The 26,132-nt window shown below is 38.5% G+C and overlaps 1 protein-coding gene and 1 pseudogene across 6 annotated transcripts in view; one reads left to right on the top strand and one right to left on the bottom strand.

The window, feature by feature from the left end:
- Window positions 1–26,132, top strand: part of DENND4C (DENN domain containing 4C) — a 128,606-nt gene that overhangs the window by 11,023 nt on the left and 91,451 nt on the right. For 5 of the 6 annotated variants that reach the window (XM_022573794.3, XM_089913186.1, XM_022573797.2 and 2 more), the window contains one exon: window positions 21,605–21,926. In XM_022573794.3, coding sequence (XP_022429502.2) covers window positions 21,622–21,926 — 305 coding nt within the window. In that variant the 5' untranslated portion in view covers window positions 21,605–21,621. Of the gene's footprint in view, window positions 1–19,792; window positions 21,927–26,132 lie in introns of those variants that run through there. The other variant, XM_089913184.1, reaches the window with a different exon arrangement.
- LOC149748962 (cytochrome c oxidase subunit 6B1 pseudogene) lies at window positions 9,410–14,683 on the bottom strand (annotated as a pseudogene).

The following is a 26,132-nucleotide window of genomic DNA, read 5'->3' as shown; positions in this document are numbered from 1 at the left end:
CCGCGATGGGAGAGGCCACAGCAGTGAGAGGCCCGCGTACAGCAAAAAAATAAATAAATAAATAAAAAATAAAACAAATGCTGAATGTTATTTTTGCTTTTCACCTCTTTCCATAAAAGTGTAATTTTTTTTCAGATTTGTTTTGGATTAGCAAAAATAGGTGCTTATGTAGGTCTTTTGTAAAAGTGAAGTGGCATATAGTGAACTTTTGAAAAGCAAAGGATACCTGTATTTCCTGTCCCAGTCCTATAATCAGTCATTTCTTCAAGAAGCCTTGGTTCCTCTTGTTGGAGGATGGTGTTAGAAAGCAAGATCTACATGCTTGGTGTGCTGATTGCTCCTGGATGTCTTTGCTTCTATGTCTTCTTAGTTGATTGAGCAAGGAAATATACTTGTGTGTAGTAACCCGTTGTATACCTATATCTATAACTCTTCCTATATATCACCATCTGTATTTATATTAAACTAAATATGAATTCGTAGTGAGCTCCAACTTTAATCCATTACTACATGGATACTCCTCCCCTTGCTTATCTGTAAATACCTGCTCCGACAATGAGAAACCTGGCTCCCACCATCTGTCATCCATTTATGTAATTGTTCAGTTCCAGTATACATGTATAGCAGTATCAGAACTGTTAACTCATACCCCTGTGTGAAACAGTTTTATCAGCTAGAGTGCCTATTTGCAGTTCCTGTTGCTTTTAGCTTTAAAGACTCTACTCATTTCTAAAGTTACTTTGGCCAGCATCTCGCCACCCCTCCACCCCAACCCCTTCAGTGAGGTTGTTTTCACACATTTGTAGTAGTTATACTCTCTTGACCTACTCCACATTCCTTCAGTGGATCCCATGACCTCCTCAATGGTTTTGATAATTTTGCATACATTAAAGCTCGCTCTCTGTGTTGTGAATTTTGACAAATGTGTAATGTCATGTATCTACCATTACAGTATCATATTGAATAGTTTTATATCTGTAGAAGTTTCCACACTTCAACTCTTCAGCCCTCTCTGCCAAACCCCAAAACCCTGGAAACCACTGATCTCTTCTTACTGTTTCTGTAGTTTTTGCCTTTTCTAGAATGTCATGTAAAAGGAATCATATTAGCCTTTCAGACTGCCTTCTTTCACTTTGCAATATGCATTTAAGGTTCCTCCAAGTCTTTTTGTGGCTTGATAGCTCATTTATCACTGAACGTATCAGGTTTTTGTTTTTGTTTTATCTGTTCACCTATTGAAGGACATTTTCTTTGCTTCCAGTTTTTGGTGATTATGAATAAAGCTGCTGTAAACATTGTATGTAGGTTTTGTATGGACATAAATTTTCAAATCAGTTGGGTAAATACCTAGGCCTGTGATTGCTGAATCATACAGTAAGCTTACGTTTAGCTTTGTAAGAAACTGTCAAACTGTCTTTCAGAGTGGCTGTTCCATTTTGCGTTCCCATCAGCAGTGAATGAAAGGTTCTGTTCCACATCTTCATCAGCATTTGGTATTGTCAGTTTAAGAAATTTTTTAGCCATTCTAATAAGTCTGTATTGCCATCTCATTATTTCAGTTTGTATTTCTCTAGTGACTAATGATGTTGAGCATTTTTTCATATACATGTTAGCCATATGTATATATTCTTTGGTGAAGTATATGTTCAGATCTTTTGCCCATTTCTTAATTGGGTTGTCTGTTTTCTTACTGTTTAGTTCTGTGTGTTTTTGGTGTATTTTGGATACCAGCTCTTTATCAGATATGTTTTTTGCAAATATTTTATCACATTCTCTGGCTTGTCTTTTCATTCTCTTAACAGTGTCTTTAACAGAGCAGAAGTTTTTAGTTAAGTCTACCTTGTCAGGTTTTTTTTCGTGGATTGTGCTTTTGGTGTTGTATCTAAAAATTCATCGCCAAACCCAAGATCACGTATAGATTTTTCTCCTGTGTTTTCTTCTAGAAGTTTTATAGTATTGTATTTTATATTTAGGTATATGATTCATTTTGAATTATTTTTTGTAGAAAGTGTAAGGTCTCAGTCTCTTTTTTGCATATGGGCATCTAATTTTTCCACTACTACTTGTTGAGGCTATCTTTTCTCCATTGAATTGTCTTTGCTCCTTTGTCAAAAGTCAGTCATTCTTTTACTTTTAATGCATTTGTGTCTTTATATTTAAAATTTGTTTCCTGTAGATGGCTTAGAATTGAGTCTTTCTTTTTTATAACCCAGTCTAATAGTTTCTGTCTTTATTTAGGAGTGGTTAGACCACTTGACAATTTGCTTTTGAAAATCAGCTTAATTGAGATATAATTTATACACCATAAAATTCACCCATTTAAAGGGTTCAATTCAGTGGTTCTTAGAATATTTACAGAGTTTTACAGCCATTGGCATAATCTAATTTAGAGCATTTTCATCATGCCAGTGGGAAATCTTATGTCCATTCATAGTCACTATCCAATCCCCCTCTCTCGCACCCCAGCCCTAGGCAACCACTAATCTAGTTTTTGTTTCTATAGATTTGCCTATTCTGGACATTTCATTTAAATGAAATCATATAGTATGTGATCTTTTGTGACTGGCTTCATTCATTTAGGATAATGTTTTCGAGGTTCACTCATGTTATATGTATCAGTACTTCATTCCTTTTTAAAAAAATTGTGGCAAAACTCACATAATATAAAATTCACCATGTTAACAACGTGAAAATCTACAGTTCAGGCATTTAGTACATTCTCAATGTTACGCAACTATCATCACTATCTAGTTCCAGACTGTTTTTATCACCCGAAAGGAAATCTTTTTCCCTTTTATCAGTCATTCCCCATTCCCCTTCCCCCCTCCTTACCCCTCCTGACAACCACTAGTTTGCTTGCTTTCTGTGTAGATTTGCCTATTCTGGATATTTACTGTAAATGGAATAGTATAATGTTTGACTTTTGTGTATGGCTTCTTTCACTTAGCATAATGCTTTCTAGATTCATCCACGTCACAGCATGTATCAGTAGTACTTCATTCCTTGTTATGGCTGAGTAATACTCCATTGCATGGAAATTCCACATCATGAGTTGATGGACATTCGGGTTGTTTCTACATTTTGGCTATTTTGAGTAGTGTTGCTATGAATATTGTATCCAAGTTTTTATATGGACAGTTTTTTTTTTCAGGTTTATTTGTATTTTTCTTTTTTTTTTTTTTTTTTGTGGTACGCGGGCCTCTCACTGTTCTGGCCTCTCCTGTTGCGGAGCACAGGCTCCGGATGTGCAGGCTCAGCGGCCATGGCTCACGGGCCCAGCCGCTTTGCGGCATGTGGGATCTTCCCAGACCGGGACACGAACCCGTGTCCCCTGCATCAGCAGGCGGACTCTCAACCACTGTGCCACCAGGGAAGCCCTCATTCTTTTTTATGGCTGCGTAGTATTCCACTGTGTGTGTGCTCCCCGCCCCCGCCACACACACCATACGTCTCCTTTATCTGTTCATCTGTTGATGGGCACTTAAGTCGCTTCCATATTTTGGCTATCGTAAATAATGCTGCTATGAACATTGGGGTACATGTATCTTTTTGAACTCGTGTTTTCTTTTTTTTTTTTCAAATATATGCCCAGCAGTGGAATTGCTGGGTCATATGGTAGTTGTATTTTAGTTTTTTGAGGAACCTCCATAGTGTTTTCCACAGTGGTGACACCAGTTTACATTACTACCAACAGTGCGTGAGGGTTGCCTTTTTTCCACACCCTCGCCAACATTTGTTATTTGTTATCTTTTTGATAATAGCCATTCTGACCAGTGTAAGGTGATATCTCATTGTGGTTTTGATTTGCATTTCCCTGAGGTGAGCAATGTTGAGCATCTTTTCAAGTACCATGGACATATATTTTCATTTGTCTTGGTAGACTACTTAAATTTAGTGAAATTATTGGTGTGGTTGGGTTTGCGTGTATTATTTTTCTATCTTTTTTTTTTATCATTGAAGAAAAGTCACTTTATTTGAGCTAAGAAAAGGGCACTTGACCACTTACATTTACCAAAGAGAGAGTTCAGTACGACTCCATCATGAAGTTTGTTCTGCTAGTGGGCGCAGGATAGGTATCACTGTTTGAGACAACTATGTTTTCTTAAGGTTTTTTATTTTTATACAGAAGGTTCTTATTAGTTATAAGGTATTTTTTTGTTTTTTGGGGGTTTTTTTTGCGGTATGCGGGCCTCTCACTGTTGTGGCCTCTCCCATTGTGGAGCACAGGCTCCGGACGCACAGGCTCAGCGGCTGTGGCTCACGGGCCCAGCCACTCCGCGGCATGTGGGATCTTCCCGGACCGGGGCACGAACCCATGTCCCCTGCATTGGCAGGCGTACTCTCAACCACTGCACCACCAGGGAAGCCCAAGTTTTATACACATCAGTGTATACATGTCAATCCCAATCGCCCAATTCATCACACACACACCCCACCGCCCACTGCCGCTTTTCCCCCTTGGTGTCCATATGTTTTTTCTCTATATCTGTGTCTCAATTTCTGCTCTGAAAACCCGTTCATCTGTACCATTTTTCTACGTTCCACATATATGCGTTAATATACGCTATTTGTTTTTCTCTTTCTGACTTACTTCATTCTGTATGACAGTCTCTAGATCCGTCCATGTCTCAACAAATGACCCAATTTCGTTCCTTTTTATGGCTGAGTAATATTGCCTTGTATATATGTACCACATCTTCTTTATGCATTCGTCTGTCGATGGGCATTTAGGTTGCTTCCATGACCTGGTCATTGTAAATAGTACTGCAATGAACATTGGGGTGCATGTGTCTTTTTGAATTGTGGTTTTCTCTGGGTATGTGCCCAGTAGTGGGATTGCTGGATCATGTGGTAATACTATTTTTAGTTTCTTAAGGAACCTCCATACCATCCTCCATAGTGGCTGTATCAGTTCACATTCCCACCAACAGAGCAAGAGGGTTCCCTTTTCTCCACACCCTCTCCAGCATTTGTTGTTTGTAGATTTTCTGATGAAGCCCATTCTCACTGGTGTGAGGTGATACCTCATTGTAGTTTTGATTTGCATTTCTCTAATAATTAGTGATGTTGAGCAGCTTTTCATGTGCTTCTTGGCCATCTGTATATCTTCTTTGGAGAAATGTCTGTTTAGGTCTTCTGCCCATTTTTGGATTGGGTTGTTTGTTTTCTTAATATCGAGCTGCATAAGCTGTTTATATATTTTGGAGATTAATCCTTTGTCCGTTGATTCATTTGCAAATGTTTTCTCCCATTCTGAGGGTTGTCTTTTTTTCTTGTTTATGGTTTCCATTTCTGTGCAAAAGCTTTGAAGTTTCATTAGGTCCCATTTGTTTACTTTTGTTTTTATTTCCATTACTCTAGGAGGTGGATCAGAAGAGATCTTGCTGTTATTTATGTCAAAGAGTGTTCTTCCTATGTTTTCCTCTAAAAGTTTTATAGTGTCCGGTCTTACATTTAGGTCTCTAATCCATTTTGAGTTTATTTTTGTGTATGGTGTTAGGGAGTGTTCTAATTTCATTCTTTTACATGTAGCTGTCCAGTTTTCCCAGCACCACTTACTGAAGAAACTGTCTTTTCTCCATTGTATAACCTTGCCTCCTGTGTCATGAAGTAGTTGACCATAGGTGCGTGGGTTTACCTCTGGGCTTTCTATCTTGTTCCATTGATCTATGTTTCTGTTTTCCTGCCACTATCATATTGTCTTGATTACTGATTATTACTTGATTATTACTTGATTACTTGATTATTGCAGTATAGTCTGAAGTCAGGGAGTCTAATTCCTCCAGCTCCTTTTTTTTCCCTCAAGACTGCTTTGGCTATTTGGGGTCTTTTGTGTCTCCATACAAACTTTAAGATTTTTTGATCTAGTTCCGTAAAAAATGCCATTGGTAATTTGATAGGGATTGCATTGAATCTGTAGATTGCTTTGGGTAGTATAGTCATTTTCACAATATTGATTCTTCCAATCCAAGAACATGGTATATCTCTCCATCTGTTGGTATCATCTTTAATTTCTTTCATCAGTGTCTTATAGTTTTCTGCATACGGGGCTTTTATCTCCCTAGGTAGGTTTATTCCTAGGTGTTTTATTCTTTTTGTTGCAATGGTAAATGGGAGTGTTTCCTTAATTTCTTTTTCAGATATTTCATCATTAGTGTATAGGAATGGAAGAGATTTCTGTGCATTAATTTTGTATCCTGCAACTTCACCAGATTTATTGATTAGCTCTAGTAGTTTTCTGGTGGTATCTTTAGGATTCTCTATGTGTAGTATCATGTCATCTGCAAACAGTGACAGTTTTACTTTTTCTTTTCCAATTTGTATTCCTTTTATTTCTTTTTTTTCTCTGATTGCTGAGGCTAGGACTTCCAAAACTATGTTGAATAATCGTGGTGAGAGTGGACATCCTTGTCTTGTTCCTGATCTTAGAGGAAATACTTTAAGTTTTTCACCATTGAGAATGATGTTTGCTGTGGGTTTGTCATATATGGCCTTTATTATGTTGACGTAGGTTCCCTCTATGCCCACTTTCTGGAGAGTTTTTATCATAAATGGGTGTTGAATTTTGTCAAAAGCTTTTTCTGCATCTATTGAGATGATCATATGGTTTTTATTCTTCCATTTGTTAATATGGTGTGTCACAGTGATTGATTTGCGTATATTGAAGAATCCTTGCATCCCTGGGATAAATCCCACTTGATCATGGTGTATGATCCTTTTAATGTGTTGTTGGATTCAGTTTGCTAGTATTTGGTTGAGGATTTTTTCATCTATATTCATCAGTGATATTGGTCTGTAATTTTCTTTTTTTGTAGTATCTTTGTCTGGTTTTGGTATCAGGGTGATGGTGGCCTCATAGAATGAGTTTGGGAGTGTTCTTTCCTCTGCAATTTTTTGGAAGAGTTTGAGAAGGATGGGTGTTAACTCTTCTCTAAATGTTTGATAGAATTCACCTGTGAAGCCATCTGGTCCTGGACTTTTGTTTGTTGGAAGATTTTTAATCACAGTTTCAATTGCATGACTTGTGATTGGTCTGTTCATATTTCGTATTTCTTCCTGGCTCAGTCTTGGAAGGTTATACCTTTCTAAGAATTTGTCCATTTCTTCCAGGTTTTCCATTTTATTGGCGTAGAGTTGCTTGTAGTAGTCTCTTAGGATGCTTTGTATTTCAGTGGTGTCTGTTGTAACTTCTTTTTCATTTCGAATTTTATTGATTTGAGTCCTCGCCCTCTTTTTCTTGATGAGTCTGGCTAATGGTTTATCAATTCTGTTTATCTTCTCAAAGAACCAGCTTTTAGTTTTATTGATCTTTGCTATTGTTTTCTTTGTTTCTGTTTCATTTATTTCTGCTCTGATCTTTATGATTTCTTTCCTGCTAACTTTGGGTTTTGTTTGTTCTTCTTTCTCTAGTTCCTTTAGGTGTAAGGTTAGATTATTTATTTGAGATTTTTCTTGTTTCTTGAGGTAGGCTTGTGTAGCTATAAACTTACCTCTTCGAACTGCTTTTGATGCATCTCATAGGCTTTGGATTGTTGTGTTATCATTGTCATTTGTCTCTAGGTATTTTTTGATTTCCTCAGTGATCTCTTGGTTATTTAGTAACGTAGTGTTTAGCCTCCATGTGTTTGTCTTTTTTACGTTTTTTCCCTGTAATTAATTTCTAATCTCAGCGTTGTGGTCTGAAAAGATGCTTGATACGATTTCAATTTTCTTAAATTTCCTGAGGCTTGATTTGTGACCCAAGATGTGATCTATCCTGGAGAATGTTCATGCGCACTTGAGAAGAAAGTGTAATCTGCTGTTTTTGGATGGAATGTCCTATAAATATCAATTAAATCTATCTGGTCTACTGTGTCATTTAACGCTTCTGTTTCCTCATTTATTTTCATTTTGGATGATCTGTCCATTGGTGTAAGTGAGGTGTTAAAGTCCCCCACTATTATTGTGTTACTGTCCATTTCCTTTTTTACAGCTGTTAGCAGTTGCCTTATTTATTGAGGTGCTCCTATGTTGGGTGCATATATATTTGTAATTGTTATATCTTCTTCTTGGATTGATCCCTTGATCATTATGTAGTGTCCTTGCTTGTCTCTTGTAACATTTTTTATTTTAAAGTCTATTTTATCTGATATGAGTATTGCTACTCCAGCTTTCTTTTGATTTGCATTTGCATGGAATATCTTTTTCCATCCCCTCACTTTCAGTCTGTATGTGTCCCTAGGTCTGAAGTGGGTCTCTTGTAGACAGCATATATATGGGTCTTGTTTTTGTATCCATTCAGCAAGCCTGTGTCTTTTGGTTGGAGCATTTAATCCATTCACGTTTAAGGTAATTATCGATATGTAGGTTCCTATGACTATTTTCTTAATTGTTTTGGGTTTGTTTTTGTAGGTCCTTTTCTTCTCTTGTTTCCCACTTAGAGAAGTTCCTTTAGCATTTGTTGTAGATTTGGTGGTGCTGAATTCTCTTAGCTTTTGCTTGTCTGTAAAGCTTTTGATTTCTCCATCGGATCTGAATGAGATCTTTGCCAGGTAGAGTAATCTTGGTTGTAGGTTCTTCCCTTTCATCACTTTAAGTATATCATGCCACTCCCTTCTGGCCTGTAGAGTTTCTGCTGAGAAATCAGCTGTTAACCTTATGGGAGTTCCCTTGTATGATATTTGTCATTTTTCCCTTGCTGCTTTCAGTAATTTTTCTTTGTCTTTAATTTTTGCCAATTTGATTACTATGTGTCTTGGCATGTTTCTCCTTGGGTTTATCCTGTATGGGACTCGCTGCGCTTCCTGGACTTGGGTGGCTGTTTCCTTTCCCATGTTAGGGAAGTTTTTGACTATAATCTCTTCAGATATTTTCTCTGGTTCTTTTTCTCTCTCTTCTCCTTCTGGGACCCCTATAATGCGAATGTTGTTGCATTTAATGTTGTCCCAGAGGTCTCTTAGGCTGTCTTCATTTCTTTTCATTCTTTTTTCTTTGTTCTGTTCCACGGCAGTGTATGCCACCATTCTGTCTTCCAGGTCCCTTATCCGTTCTTCTGCCTCAGTTATTCTGCTATTGATTCCTTCTAGTGAAGTTCTCATTTCAGTTATTGTATTGTTCATCGCTGTTTGTTTGTTCTTTAATTCTTCTAGGTCTTTGATAAACATTTCTTGTATCTTCTCGATCTTTGCCTCCATTGTTTTTCCGAGGTCTTGGATCATCTTCACTATCATTATCCTGATTTCTTTTTCTGGAAGGTTGCCTATCTCCACTTCATTTAGTTGTTTTTCTGGGGTTTTATCTTGTTCCTTCATCTGGTACATAGCCCTCTGCCTTTTCATCTTGTCTGTGTTTCTGTGAATGTGGTTTTTGTTCCACAGGCTCCAGGATTGTAGTTCTTCTTGCTTCTGCTGTCTGTTCTCTGGTGGATGAGGCTATCTAAGAGGCTTGTTCAAGTTTCCTGATGGGAGGGACTGGTTTGGGTAGAGCTGACTGTTGCTCTGGTGGGCAGAGCTCAGTAAAACTTTAATCCGCTTGACTGCTGATGGGTGGGGCTGGGTTCCCTCCCTGTTGGTTGTTTGGCCTGAGGCAACCCAACATTGGAGCTTACCTGGGCTCTTTGGTGGGGCTAATGGTGGACTCTGGGAGGGCTCATGCCAAGGAGTACTTCTCAGAACTTTTGCTGCCTGTGTCCTTATCCCCATGGTGAGCCACAGCCACCCTCCACCTCTGTAGGAGACCCTGTAACACTAGCAGGTAGGTCTGGTTCAGTCTCCCCTGGGTTCACTGCTCCTTCCCCTGGGTCCCGATGCACACACTACTTTGTGTGTGCCCTCCAAGAGTGGAGTCTCTGTTTTCCCCAGTCCTGTCAAAGTCCTGCAATCAAATCCCACTAGCCTTCGAAGTCTGATTCTCTAGGAATTCCTCCTCCCGTTGCCGAACCCGCAGGTTAGGAAGCCTGACGTAGGGCTCAGAACCTTCACTCCAGTGGGTGGACTTCTGTGGTATGTGTTTTCCAGTCTGTGAGTCACCCACTGAGCAGTTATGGGATTTGATTTTGCTGTGATTGCGCCCCTCCTACCGTCTCATTGTGGCTTCTCCTTTGTCTTTGGATGTGGGGTATCTTTTTTGGTGAGTTCCAGTGTCTTCCTGTCGATGATTGTCCAACAGCTAGTTGTGATTCTGGTGTTCTCACAAGAAGGAGTGAAAGCGCGTCCTTCTACTCCGCCATCTTGGTTCAGCTCCTGTTTTCTTAAGGTTTCTCTCTCTTTTTGTTTTTTGCGGTACGCGGGCCTCTCACTCTTGTGGCCTCTCCCGTTGCAGAGCACAGGCTCCGGATGCGCAGGCTCAGTGGCCATGGCTCACGGGCCCAGCTGCTCCGCAGCATGTGGGATCTTCCCAGACCAGGGCATGAACCTGTGTCCCCTGCATTGGAAGGCGGACTCTCAACCACCGCGCCACCAGGGAAGCCCCCTCTCTCTGTTTTTAATGTCCTGCCTTTTGTTCCTTTTTGGATTGAGTGTATTTTACTATTCCATTTATCTCCACATTGGTTTATTAACTATACATCTTTTTTATTAAGTACTTGCCTTAGGGTTTATTATATGCATCTTTAACTTTCAACAGTTTACCTACAAATAGTGTTATAGTACTTCATATACTACCTAGTATACTTTCATTCTCTTCCATTCTTCTTCATCATTAAAAAAGGGGATAATACTAGTTATACCTTGTTGGGTTGTTAGGAGTATGAAATGAGTTAATGCATGTAAAATATTTAGAACATAGCTCATGCTTTTATTTATATTGGGAATAATAGAAGAAGACTTCATTAGATGTTTTTGAATCTGCAGATTGCAGGTTTCTCTTTAACTTGCCTCAACTACACCCAAGACTATTGGTTCTCAATTCTGACTGTATATTACAATTAACTGGACAGCTTAAAAATTTTTGATGGGAGTGTGCCACCCTCAGAAATTCTTATTTTCTTGGCCTGATTTTAATAAAAAGTATTCTATTAGATTCTAATGTGTAGTTAGAATAGAGAGCCATTACCCTAGACTTTATCATCAAGATCTATAACTTAAAGTATTTTAAGCATCTAATTCTGACTTCCATTTCTTTTTCTGCCAGCTCACATACTTTGATACCATATTTTGACACTTCTTGGATTCTATCTAGACCACCAGGCCATTAGTCACATAACTCTTTTCACTGTCCATCATGCGCCTCATACAGTAACTTCTTTCCTTACCCAATTACATTGATTCATTGAATAAAAATGGTAATGCCTGCTAATGTTCTGTACTATTTTGTGGGGTCAGTTTATCATCTCTCTTGTTTCTTCCTTCACTGTAATTAGGGCAAAACTTCAGCCCTGATAAAACACAATTCGTTGCAAACTCTGTGTTCCCTTGAACCTGAGCAGCTGAGTGTGATTGGAGAAAACAAACAACAGTGCTGACTGGTCTCACTTTAAATTTATGGCCACGAATATCCCTTGTGCCCTCAGTATTACCTAGTCATTTTGCTCTTCCACTTTCATTACTAAGAAGACTACTTAATCTCTTTTCTTTCCCTACTCTTTTCTCTCTCTCTTTCTCTCTCTCTCTGTATATGCCAAGTCCTCCATCTGTGCTGCGTTCTCTTGTCTGTTTAAGGATTTTGCCTCTGATGTTATCCTTTCTGTGCCCTGCATCATCTTTCTTTCCTGATGAATCATATTTGCAAGCATAAGAACATGCTGTAACATCTCAAAATCTGTCTTTGTCTGTCTGTCTCTCTGTCTCACACACACACACACACCTTTCTTTCTCATGTAGAGAAAAATTTGTTGCAAAGACTTGCTCATACTTACTGTCTCTATTTTCTTACTTTGCGTTTTCTCTCCAACTCGCTCCAGGCTGGCTCTTCTCCACCTTCACCAACTAAACCCATTCTAGTCAGTGTTCTCAGTCTTAAAGTTCTCTACCTCTCATCAGCATTTGACACGATTGATCGGTCCCTCGTTTTGGGAAAACCTCACTTGGTTTTCTGGATGCCATGTCATCCTGAATCTTGTCTGATTTATGACAGTTCCTTCTCAGTCTTGTTTTCTAGCTTCTCTTCCCCTGCCTCAAAAGTTGGAGTGGGGTTTCCCTGGTGGCGCAGTTGTTGAGAGTCCGCCTGCCGATGCAGGGGACGCAGGTTCGTGCCCCGGTCCGGGAAGATCCCACATGCCGCGGAGTGGCTGGGCCCGTGAGCCACGGCCGCTGAGCCTGCGTGTCCGGAGCCTGTGCTCCGCAATGGGAGAGGCCACAACAGTGAGAGGCTCGCGTACCACCAAAAAAAAAAAAAAAAAAAGTTGGAGTGCCCTCGGCTTAGGCCTTTTCTTTGTCAGTATTTGTCACTTTTTAGGGTATCTTATTTAATTTTGTGGTTATAAGTATCATTAATTCACTATTGACTCCAGCCTTGATATCTTTATCAAACTCCACACTGTATTGGAGTGCCTTCTCCGCTTGAATGTTTTAGTAGGCATCTCAGACTTAACTTGTCCGATACAGAATGTTGGGTGTTTACTCAAACTTACTCTTTCCTCAGACTTTACCATCTCAATATATGGCACCACTATCCACCCACTTGGTTAGGCCACAAACTGGAAGTCATTCTTAGTTTCTCTTTTCCCTCATACCTCCAATCCATCAGTAGCATTTTTACCTTTAAACTGTATCTCAAATCTTGGCATTTCTTGTCACTCCCACTCCTTTGCCTTAATATAAGCCACTATTATCTCTCTTTTGGACTGCTACAGTTACCTTCTAACTGCACTCCCTGCTTCTGCTCTTTTCTCCCTCTACTCTGTGTACAGCAACTACTGCGATTTTTTTTCTTTTAAAGACACAGCACTGTCATCTGGAGGCTGCTAGTTGCTTCCCAGCATGTTTCGAATAAAATCTAGAGACCTTACCTAGCCTAAAAGGTCCTGTATGATTTCCGCCTTCACTGACCTCATCTTTCAATAGTCCCCTAAGCTCCAGAACCATGGCTTTCTTGTTGTTCCTCAAAGATCAAGGTATTTACTTGCCCTTAGGCTTTTTAACAAATTTTCTTCCTGCTTGGAATGTTTTCTGTTGTCATATGATTTACTCTTTCCTTTCACTTCAACCCCTGCTCAGATTTTACCTTCTTACTTCTTCAAAGAGATCTTCCTTGACTGCAGTGTAAAAATAAGCACTTCCATTATCACTTTCTTTCCCTATATCCTGCTTTATTTTTATTCATAGCATGTATGCTTTCTGAAATTATTTATTTATAAGTCTATAGTTATTTACTGATTATTTCCCAACTATAATGTAAGCTCCATAAAGACATGACATTTGATATTTTCATTGCTTTAATTCCTCGCATTTAGAACAAGGTCTGAGACTCAGTCATAGGTTATTAATGTACCAGTAATGATTGTTTGGCAAACATAAGAGCTCCTTCCCATTAGCCACAAAACTGTGAAATACTTATGAATAATCCTAACAAACAATGTAGAAGATCTGGGTGAAGAAAATCATGAGACTACTTAAAGGCTTAAAAAAAAAAAATGACCTAAATAAAATGGAGAGCCATACCGTATGCACTTGACTGGAGAACTTAATATTGTAATATTGGCTGTTCTTCTTAAATAATCTGGGTTTTAGAGTTGTTCCTAACAGAGATCTCAACTTTTTTCCTCCTGAAACTTGATAAGCTTGGATGAGTAAGCCTGGAAAGTTATTTTTTTTTTCCACTCTTCCAATGAGTATTTATTATTAGTTAAGCCATGATTCAGGATCCCAGGGTGGGGATCACCATGTACCCAGGTCCCCCTTCACCACCCTGAGCAGAAGGATGGAGGACAGAAGAGGAGAGGTGGAGCCAGTTCAGATCTTCCCTGGAAACATGCTTTCTGCCCGGCGGTCATCCCAGGTTGACACCCAGGCTATAGGGCAGAAAGACTTGTACACACACCAGTATCATTCACACATGGGGACATCACCTCCTTTAGCATTGCCTTCTCACAGTGGTGGAAGCCTAGGTGGTTCCGCCAGCAGTCCTGGTCTGGCTTTGGTTGGGGAAGTGGCTGTTAAAAGGAGCAGGCTGATAGTTCTTGATTTTGGAGTTGATGTCTTCTGCCATAGTGCTGACTCCTAAAGACACCCCTGAAGCCGCTGGAAGCTCAATGTGACCCTCATCAAAGAGGCCAGTCAAGCCTGGAAAGTTTTTAAAAGGGTGAAGAGGGAGTTTATCTACCACATCAAAAAACATACAGAACTGTTATAATTAGCTGTGGGTGTACTAGCTTGGAAATTGGCCAATGAAACAAAATAGAGGTTAGTTTTTTTTTTTTAGGATTATAGTATATATGATTTTAGTATTTAGTATGTAGATAAAGGTGAGAAAAGAATTCATCAGTAAGTTAAGCGTTCCATTATAAGTAGATGATATGATTATACATGCTATAGAGCATTTGTAAAGCAGTGATACCCATTAGGTTTATTTGAGGTGTGTAGGGCTCTTGCAGTTAAGGATCTAGTTAACGTATGCCTTTAGGTCATCTTCTGTTTCATAAAATATTTCCCTCGCTTCTTCATGGATTCATTTTTTGATCTGATAATGTGTTTACCTCTCTTCCTTTTAATTTGTTGTTACTTCCACTGTGTATTTAGTAGTCAAATAAACTTAACAGAATTTTTAAAATAAACTGTCATTAAACGGACTCTGAATGAGAGACTGAAGTGCATTAAGTATGTATGTTTTGCTGCTTGGTGATACCTATGGCAGTTCTTAATGGCTGGTTCTTGGCTGTATATGAATTGGTGAGGTTGCCAGATAGCTGAGTTTCAGAAACTTGTGAAGTGTTATTTTACTCTGTTACTTTGTGCTCAAAGTGAATAAAGTTTAGGTTTGATTTAGCTTTTAAAGAAAACAAAGGAAAAAACTCCCTGGGGGAGAATTGATCAGGTCTTTGTATTTCTCTCTCTCTCTCTCTGTGTACATATACATATATATACATATATGTATATACAAATATATGTACATATATATACAAAATAATTTAGCACATTTTATATTCTAGTTTTCCAGCATTGTAGAGAGTGTAGCTAAAATTGGGACTATTCAGATTAGCAATGATGCTTTTCTGTATACTTCTTGAGTTGAAAGCAGTGTTATTTCGCTCTTATTTTCATACTTTTTCCACTTTCCTCCATTTCCCCCTATACTTTGTTGAAACCTCAAAGGATAGGAACTGCTTTAATAAAAACTTTTTACTTTGAGCAAGATTTGGACTATCGTAATGCGCTCCATTATACCCTTCACTGAGATTTATAGGACCATGAAGTACCATTTACCACATTGCACTTTCTCTTTATGCATATTATTATTATTTTAAAAATCTGTTTTATTTTACTTATTTATTTTTGGCTGTGTTGGGTCTTTGTTGCTGTGTGCGGGCTTCTCATTGCGGTGGCTTCTCTTGTTGCGGAGCAGAGGCTCTAGGTGTGCGGGCTTCAGTAGTTGTGGCACGTGGGCTCAGTAGTTGTGGCTCACAGGCTCTAGAGCGCAGGCTCAGTAATTGTGTCACACGGGCTTTGTTGCTCCGCAGCATGTGGGATCTTCCTGGACCGGGGCTCGAACCCATGTCCCCTGCATTGGCAGGTGGGTTCTTAACCACTGTGCCACCAGGGAAGTCCCTAACCAGGTCAATATTTTTTAAATGAAATTTAGAAATTGTTCTTTTCTCGATATTTAATCTTTAGAGTGAATTTAGCCTGCTTATGTGTTTTGTTTGAACTTACTAGTGTTCTAGGATTTTGAATTAGTTGCTGATATTTTAAAACTTGGAGATTTACATTAAAAATCTGGATTATTCCAATGCTCGAGTCTGTACAGTCAGGGTAAAGTTGGAAAGGAACTAACTGGGCTCTCTAAGGCCCTGGCAGTCACACTTGGCACGAGAGGTAGATGACACATGTTTAGGTCACAAGAGTTCTACCCTGGAATGTTGGGGTAAAAAATCCGGATTATTTTGGCTTCCCTTGAAAAGACAAAAAGGAAATTCTGGTTTTGCCCAGTCTGTTTGGCAACAGTTGGATGGATCTGACCAGTAGTGGCTGCCTGTGGTCTCTAGTTCCCACAACTCTTATATCCTGTATGACCCCTTTAAAGCATCTGTGTTTTCAGCCTTTCTTTACAGCCCTCCTTCTTTACAAAACTTTCAGTTGCAGGTGCAACAGTAGAGAATTACACTGCTTTGTGTTCTTAAAAAGAAACTGATTTTATCTGAAATGACTTGCTTTTTCAATTTTGTAGCTCCATGATCCAGCCAGCATAACTGATGTTGATAATGCTTTCTAAATGGAATCACTAAGGTGCTATTTTAAATTGCTTTAATGTAGCAAATAACTTTGATAATACTCTAGTTTCTTTGTGGTTTAAACAGTGTTCATTTTTCATTCTGTATGGCTTGGAACACCAAGGAACACATAGTTTTGAACCTTTAAAAAACTCTTTGTGTTACAATGAGAGGAATTTTGTAAACTACATTTAGCCTTGTAAATTGAAGTTAATAGTATTTTGTTGATATTAACAGTATTTATTAAAATGTATGCCATTCTAAACAGTAAGGTGAAATGAAATTGATTCTGAAAGGTTATCTGGAAAATGAAGTCTAATGATATTTAACTATATATCTAAGTTTTTAATAAATATTTTAATATTTTTTAAAAGGTTTTGTTAATACAGACTCATTTTTACCAGAGATAAAGAAGGTCGTTTTGTAATGATAAAAAGGTCAGTTCATCGAAAGGACGTAGTAATTCTAAATAGTTATGCCTTTAATAACAGAGCTTCAAAGTATGTGAAGCAAAAACTGATAGAACTGAAAAGAGAAATCAACAGATCTATAATTATAGTCAGAACTATAGTTTCAATACCACTCTGTTAATAATTGATTGAACAAGCGGACAAAATCTGCAAGGATATATAGATTTGAACAACACTAATAACCTTCTTGACCTCTGTCCAACAACAAAACACACATTCTGCTAAAATGCACATTGTATAATTATCAAATAGACTATATTCTTAGCCATAAAACTAATCTCAATAAACATAAAAGACTTCAAGTCATACACAGTATATCCTCTGAGCACAGTGTAATTAAGTTAGAAGTCAGTAACCGAAAGATTCTTGGAAAATTTCCAAGTACAAAATTTGGAAACTGAAAAACATACTTTAAATAGCCCATTGGGGAATTCCCTGGTGGCGCAGTGGTTGAGAGTCTGCCTGCCGATGCAGGGGACACGGGTTCGTGCCCCGGTCCGGGAAGATCCCACATGCCACGAAGCGGCTGGGCGTGAGCCATGGCCACTGAGCTTGCGCCTCCGGAGCCTGTGCTCCGCAGCGGGAGAGGCCACAACAATGAGAGGCCCACGTACCGCAACAACAACAACAACAAAAAATAGCCCATTGGTCAAAGAAAATAAGAAAGAGAAATTTAAAAATATTTTGAACTGAATAAGAAGAAAACATACCTGAACCTGTGGGATGCCACTAAAACATTTTTTTGGGGGGGGGTGCATTTTAGCTCTAAATACCTACATTAGGAAAGAAGAAAGATCTCAAATCCATGGCCTCCTCTTCCACCGTAGGAAAGTAGAAGAAGAAGAGCAAATTAAAGTCTACATAGGGACTTCCCTGGTGGTCCAGTGTTTAAGACTCCGGGCTCCCAATGCAGGGAGCCTGGGTTGCATCCCTGGTCAGGGAATTAGATCCCACATGCTGCAACTAAGAGCCCACATGCCGCAACGAAGATCCCGCATGTGGCAACAAAGATCCTGTGTGCACACAACTAAGACCCAGCACAGGCAAATAAATAAATAAATATTTTAAAAAAAAAGTCTACATAAACAGAGGAAAGGAAGTAATAAAGTTCAAAGTAGAAATCAATGAAATAGAAAAGCAATAGAAAAAAACCAGTGAAACTGAAAGCTGGTTCTTAGAGAAGATCAATAAAATTGACAGTTTTCTAGCCAGACTGATCAGGATAAAAAGAGAGAAGACACAGACTTACTGATATCAAGAATGAGAGATGTAAAAAAAAAAAAGAATGAGAGATGTGACATCACTACATAATCTACAGATACTAAAAGGATAATAAGGGAATATTATGAAGAATTTTATACAGTAAATTACATAACTTAGATGAAATGGACAAATTCCTTGCCATAGACTCAATGTGTATGCCCTCTCCCAATTCTTATGTTAAAACGTTATCCCCAGTGTGATGGTATTTGGAGGTAGGACTTTGGGAGGTGCTTTGGTCATGTGGGTGAAACCCTCGTGAATGGTATTAGTGCCTTTCCAAAAGAGCCTCCAGGAAGACCCCTTGTTCCTTTCCACCCTGTGAAGTTACAGTGAAAAGACAGCCCTCTATGAACTAGGAAGCCAGCCATCACTAGACACTGAATCTGCCAGTGCCTTGATCTTGGACTTCCTAGCCTCAAGAATTAAATTTTTTGTTGTTTATAAGTCACCCAACCTATGGTATAGCAGCCTGAATGGACTAAGACCTTCACAAACTATGAAAGTTTACTCAAGAAGAAATACATAATCTGAATTGCCCTGTGTGTTAAAGGAAATGAATTTATAGTTTAAAACCTACCCTCAGGGCTTCCCTGGTGGCGCAGTGGTTGGGAGTCCGCCTGCCAATGCAGGGGACGCGGGTTCGTGCCCCGGTCTGGGGGGATCCCACATGCCGTGGGGCGGCTGGGCCCGTGAGCCATGGCCGCTGAGCCTGCGCATCCGGAGCCTGTGATCCGCAATGGGAGAGGCCACAGCAGTGAGAGGCCCGCGTACCGCAAAAACAACAACAACAGCAACAAAAACCTACCCTCAAAGAAAACTCTAGACCCAGATAATTTCACAGGTGAATTCTATCAAACATTTAAGGAAGACATAATAACAATTCTATACAAACTCTTCGTGAAAATTGAAAGGGGGAAAGTCTTCCCGACTCATTCTGTGAGACTGACATTACCTTGATGTAAAAACCAGATAAAAGACATTACAAGAGGAAAAAAAAAAAAAACAAAACTATAGACCAGTATCCCTCATTAACATATATAAAATTTCAAACAAAATTTTAGTGAACAGAATCCAAGGATGTATGAAAAGGATAATGTATGCATGGAAAATAAGCACATGAAAAGGTGGTCAACATTATTAGTTATTAGAAAGATACAAATTAAAACTATAGCTAAGTATCACTGTAGACATAGTAGAATCTAGTTTAAATTAAAACGACTGACCTTATAGAGTGTTGGAGAGGATGTGGAACAGCGGCACTCTCATATACTGATGATAGGAATGTAAAACGGTATACTCACTCTAGAAAACTATTTGGCACTTTTTTAGAATTGCATATGCCTACCAGGTGACCTAGCCATTCCATCTTAGAATTTACCTAAGGTAAATGAAAGCATACGTGCACACGGCTTGTACATGGGTATTCATGATAGCTTTATAATAGCCCCAAACTGAAAATAACCGATATGTTTATTAACATGGGTGAATGGATAAACATTTTGTAGTATATTCAACAGTGGAATATTACTCAGCAATAAAAATGAATGAACTTGATATAAACAGTAACATGGATGAATCTCAGAATAATTACAGTGAGTGAAAGGAGCCAGACAAAAAAGAATATACTGTATGATGTCGTTTATATCAATTCTAGAAACTAATCTACAGTGACAGAAAGCAGGTCACTCCTTGCCTGGGGAGGGAGGGATGATGAAGGGGTACAAGAATATTTTGGATGTTGATGGATGTGTTCACCATCGTGATTGTGATATGGTTTCACAGGTGTATGCATTTGCGAAAACTTACCAAACTGTACACTTTAAAATATGTGCATTTTATTGTATGTAAGTTATACCTCAGTAAAGTTATTTAAAAAGCACGTAAAATCCATAGAAATATTTAAAATTCCAGGGACTTTCCTGGTGGTCCAGTGGGTAAGACGCTGTGTTCCCAATGCAGGGGGCCTGGGTTCGATCTCTGGTCGGGGAACTAGATCCTGCGTTCATGCCGCAACTAAGCGCCCGCATGCCGCAACTAAGACCCGGTGCAGCCTAAATTACTAAATAAATAAATAAATATTTAAAGAAAATAAAATTTCAAAAGCTTAATTTTATTTTTAGAGGTATTGAGTTTAAAGATAATAGAAATCTTGACTCAGTGTTCATATTCTCTAGGTTTCTACCATGTATTACCTAAGTCTCTTAATATGTATTTTTTTAAAAAAGAAACTGCTTTTTATTAATTAATCTATTTATTTATTTATTTATTTATTTATGGCTGTGTTGGGCCTTCGTTTCTGTGCAAGGGCTTTCTCTAGTTGCGGCAAGCGGGGGCCACTCTTCATCGCGATGCACGGGCCTTTCACTGTCGTGGCCTCTCCTGTTGCGGGGCACGGGCTCCAGACGCGCAGGCTCAGTAGTTGTGGCTCACGGGCCCAGCTGCTCCGCAGCATGTGGGATCTTCCCAGGCCAGGGCTCGAACCCGTGTCCCCTGCATTGGCTGGTAGATTCTCAACCACTGCGCCACCAGGGAGGCCCTGTTAATATGTATTTTGTATAACTTTGTCTTCTTTGGTTATGGTTTTTTATGCTCTGTCTGGTATCTATATATGAAATAGTTAATGACCCCTAAACTTACTTAGTTTACACAGTGTTTACATAAAGTTTTTTAACTATAGGGACAGACTCCTGATTGGATTAAGAGACTGGTTTAATTGTGCTTATTACTAGTACCTTTATCTTTTCTGTTAGACTTTGAATAATTCATGATGAACTCATTTCGTTTGTTTAAATGTGAAGTTCGCTCTAGGAATTCTGTAACTCAAAAGAGAATGACATTTAAAAAATAGTATGAATTTTGTTCATTATGTGCATTTTGCTGAAAGGAAAGCACCGCAGCCCACTTCTGATAGTTTGATTATCCTTAACAGGGCCTTAGGCACATAATAGGATCATAGTTGCATTACAAATGAATCGATGCCATAAACTTGTACTTCATACTAGGTAAAAGCTGACAAGATGATATCAAAACAAGCTTCTTGGGTTTCCCTGGTGGCGCAGTGGTTAAGAATCCGCCTGCCAGTGCAGGGGACACGGGTTCAAGCCTTGGTCTGGAAAGATCCCACGTGCCGCGGAGCAACTAAGCCTGTGTGCCACAACTAGTGAGCCTGTGCTGTAGAGCCTGTGAGCCACAAGTGCTGAACCCACGTGCCACAACTACTGAAGCCCACCTCAATGAGAAGCCTGCGCACTGCAACGAAGAGTAGCCCCGGCTCGCCACAACTAGAGAAAGCCCATGCGCAGCAATGAAGACCCAACGCGGCCAGAAATAAATAAATTTATTATTTTTTTTAGAAAACAAATATTTTTTTTAAAAAAACAGTCTTCTACAGAATAACAATTTGATTATAAATCCAACTGGGAAATGTGCCTGTTAATCACTTGTTAACTCAGGAGTATTTTAACTTAGTGAGTTAGGATAAAGCATTTTATTTAATTGATGTCTTTTTTTTTTTCTTCCTCTCTTCTAGGATATATAGAAGCAGCCATGATAGAAGACAAAGGGCCAAGAGTGACTGACTACTTTGTTGTGGCAGGTCTCATTGATACATCTACTCTTTTGGATCAAGAAATAAATCGTTTAGATACTAAGTCTACTGGACCTAAAGCTCCAATTACAGATATTGCAGTTATTAACAAATCAGCTGGGGAAACAGTACCTGAGGGTTACACCTGTGTTGAAGCCACTCCGTCAGCTCTGCAGGCAAACTTGAACTACGGAAGTCTGAAAAGCCCAGAACTGTTCCTCTGTTATAAAAGAGGGAGAGATAAACCACCCCTTACTGACATTGGGTACGGTGACTTATTTTCTTTTGCTATAGTGAAGAGAATAAAATTTATTTAAGGTTCATGGCAATAGAAATTCAAAATCCTTGATAGTTCTATTATTATTTGTGACTTCAAAATCAAGTATAGTAAGATATATGTATCTCTGTCCATCCTTACTGAATTTCTCTGTATAGGATTGAGTCATTAGATTATTTCCTTTCAAAAGTATATTGAAATGAAGGCGTTAGAGCCTGAAATGTGATTTCATTTCTGTTTGTACATATCAGATAAGCTTATTAATTAAACATAAAAGAGCAAAAAGCTATAATAAAAGACAGTATATTTTTAAGGAGTTAGTTGGGTTACGCGATGAGCTTTTGTGAAGCTCTGAACTCATTTAACAAAGGAACATTCCTGTTTTAAAAGATACAATTGGGACTTCCCTGGCAGTCCAGTGGTTAAGACTCCCTGCTTCCACTGCAGGGGGCACGGGTTTGATCCCTGGTTGGGGAACTAAGATCCTGCATGCCGTGAGGCATGGCCACACACACACACAAAAGATGAAAAATACAATTGCACTGTGTGGTTTTTAATGCCAGGAGCAAAGCATTTATGGTTTAGAAGGAGTATAGTTGTTATGAGGTATTTAGTGTCTAGTCCACAGCCAATGAAGATCATTCTTCTGTGTAAAATCTTTTTCTCCAAAAATGTCTATGTTGACTCTTCTTTATATAAGATGTGCTTTTAGAATACCTGTAATACTTTACCATATATACATGTCATGTATTAAGCTCTTCTGCTCATTATAATTACCATCAGTTAGTACAAACATACGTATTTGAGAGCATCTTGGGAAATATTCAGGATCAATTTGTTCATTTATGCAAAACACGCAGTTGGAATTTTGATGGGTATTGCATTTAATCTGCGTATCAATTTGGGGGGAGTATTGCCATCTTTACCATATTAAGTCTTCCAAACTATATGAGTTTTCTTTACATTTATTCAGGTCTTATTTCTTTTAGCACTGTTTTATGGGTTTTAGTGTACAAGTCTTTCACCTCCTTAATTAATTTTTTAAAATATTTATTTATTTAATTTATTTGGTTGTGCTGGGTCTTAGTTGTGGCAGGTGGCCTCCTTAGTTGTGGCTCGCCCGGCTCCTTAGTTGTGGCATGCAGACTCTTAGTTGCAGCATGCATGTGGAATCTAGTTCCCTGACCAGGGATCAAACCTAGGCCCCCTGCATTGGGAGCACGGAGTCTTAACCACGGCACCACCAGAGAAGTCCCTCCTTAATTAATTTTATTAAGTATTTCATTCTTTTGGATTCTGTTATAAACGGGATTATTTTCTTAATTTCTTGTTCGGATTGTTCTTTTTTGGATGTGTGGCAACACAGGTGGGTTTTATCAACTTCATGTGTTAATCTTATACCCTGCAATTTTGCTGAATTTGTTAGCTCTAATAGCTTTCTTGTGGATTTTGGGGGGATTTTTTATTGTATAGGATCATGTCATTTGCAAATAGAGATAGTTTTATTCCTTCCTTTGCACTTTGATTTATCCCCCGCAGACACACCCCCCTTGTCTTATTGCTCTGGCTAGAACTTAACAGTATAGTGTTGAATAGCAGTGGTGAAAGCAGGCATCCTTTTCTCATTCCTGATCATAGGTGGAAGGCTTTCAGTCTTTCACCATTGAGTATGATGTAGCCATGGGTTTTTCATAAATGCTATTTATCATGTTAAGGAAGGTCCCTTCTATTGCTGGTTTTATGAGGGCTTTTACCATAAAAATGTGTTGGGTTTTGTCAATTGCCTCTTCTTTTTTAATTGATAATGATCATGTGGATTTTTCCTTCATTTTATTAATGTGATGTATTACATCGATTGCGTTTCTTAACATTGAGTCCCTCTTTTAATGTAACCATAATACCACACCTAAAAAATGATTAATTCTTGAATATCATCATATATCCAAATTACCCTGATTGCCCAACGAAATGTTTTTTTTTTAAAGAGTTGGTTGCTGGTGGTTCTGTTCATAGTTGTTCTGATATTAAGAACAGTAGTGAGCTGCTACATTTGACCACCACTTGTTTTGCTCATCATTTCTTTACTGTTCCAACAGAGCTCTGGTGAAATTGTCCCAAGGTCCTCATTATGTTCAAATTTCCAAAGCCAAAGGATGTTTTGTCCTTATCTTACTTTACTTTAACTCCTTTAGTATAGTACATATCACCCTATTTTCCTTCAAGTCAGTACAGTTGCAGTGGGGGTCATACAACTTTATAAGGTTAGTGGACATAAGAGCCAGTTTAGAAAGGACGGAGCATGATTGGGAATTGGAGTTATAGAGGCTTCTTTTTGAAAGCGTGACTTTAAGGGAAAGAGAAGATAGTTATGGGCCTTGCTATTTTGTCATGGTCCAGTATTGTCCATAGGGCCTGTGAGTGTGTTAGAGAGTCAGAATCTCAGGCACTGCCCTAGATCTACTGAATCTGTATTTTAACGAAATCCCCAGCAGCAGTGGTTTAGGATACCTGGAAGGTGAGGGGAAACAGAGTCCAGGGCTATTTTTTAACATTTCTCCCGGGAGAGAACCTTGAACATCTTTATATTGAAGGGAAGAAACCAATGGAGAAGGAAGGGTTGAAAATATAGGACTGAGAGGTTTTGCTGTCAGTTCTTTTATTTTCTCTGTGGTTTTCTTAAGAAGATAGGTAATATCCATAATAGGATGGGTATAGGATAAAAGTTTGATAATATTCATGTCAGTTGAAGGGAAACCAGCCCCAGGGACTTACTTGTGTTCCAGCCCTCACTGTTCTCTCTGTTAGCCATCCTTTAAAGGTTATCTGTTCACATCCTCATCCCCAGACCTCGCACCATATAGTTGTAATTAAAAGGGTATAAGTCTCTGAAAGATTGTTGTTCCTTGTGATTCAGGGGCATAACTTAAAAATGATGACTTAGATAATTATACTTAGATGCTTTCAGGTTGCAAGCGGCTCTTTCATTTATATCTTGCAGTTCCCTAAGGCTTCTAATTTCTGTTAACTGATCCAGGTTTGCTTGAGTGTGCGGTTGTCTTTTAGCTGATCATGGTGGTAAAGTTTCTCTCCAGGTCAAATAATTGTTAATATCTGGTGATTTGGTCTTTTCTTCCCTCTTTCCCCTCAATTAAGCATACTAGTGAGGTTTGGAAAAACCTGTTAGCCAGTATAAAGACAGGTACCCATCTCATTCAACTAAATATGAAACAGAGTTGTCAAACTTTTGACCTTTTAGACTGTTTTATAAACAAGATGAGATATTTATAAAAATAACAGTTTTTTTTTTCCTGGAAAAGATGTTAAGTTACAATATGTAAGATCTGATATTCCCTCATAATTTCAAATACTCCATAAAGTGTAATTTAATCAGGTCACTATATTATTGTATATGTCAGATGTGTTTTTTGAGATAAGGAATCACAGACTATACAAAGTTTTTATCTTCCTTCACTTATCAGATTGATTGACTTTCATATGAATTTTTTTCCAGCACTTTTGGTTTTTGAAATATTTCAAACATACGGAAAAGTTAACAGAATATTGTAATAAACACCAGTATCCTTTTCTCCTAAATGGTAAACTGTAGTATAATGAACAATATGCTATCCATCTAGATTCAACAAATTAACATTTTCCAATATTTTTGTTAAACTATTTGAAACGAGGCTGAAGCTATCATAACAATTCTCCTATGAATACTTCATCATGCATCCCTTAAGACATGTTCCTAATGACCATGGTATATAGAAAATTAATAATTCCATCATATTTTTCAGTGTCCACTCCCTAGCCAAATATTTGCAGTCGTCTCAAGAATGTTTATTTATAGCTTAAAAAAAAATCCAGGATCCTGTCGTGGCTTACCTGTTGTATTTGGTTATTTTACCTCTTTAGTCTGTTTTAGAACATTCCACAACATTTTTCTGTGATATATAGACATTTTGCAGAGTCTGGGCCACTTGTTTTATAGAATGCCCTACATTCTAGATTTATCTGATTGTTTCCTCATCAAGTCATTTAACTTGTTCCTTTATTGTCAGTATTTCCTGTAAACTGGATGTTAGGTTTAAAGTCTGGATTAAATGTACATTAAATATTTTTGGCAAGAATACTTACAGGTAGCGCTAGCATCAGGAAAGCATGTAGTGACAGATTGTCCCATAATTAGTGATG

The sequence above is a fragment of the Delphinapterus leucas genome, chromosome 6 (genome assembly GCF_059928025.1).
Source record: "Delphinapterus leucas isolate spDelLeu-1000000601 "Yukka" chromosome 6, BTC_Dleu_Yukka2, whole genome shotgun sequence".
Classification (NCBI taxonomy): Eukaryota; Metazoa; Chordata; class Mammalia; order Artiodactyla; family Monodontidae; genus Delphinapterus; species Delphinapterus leucas.
The sequence above is the reverse complement of the archived record's forward strand: the minus strand, read 5'-3'. Positions and strand labels throughout refer to the sequence as shown.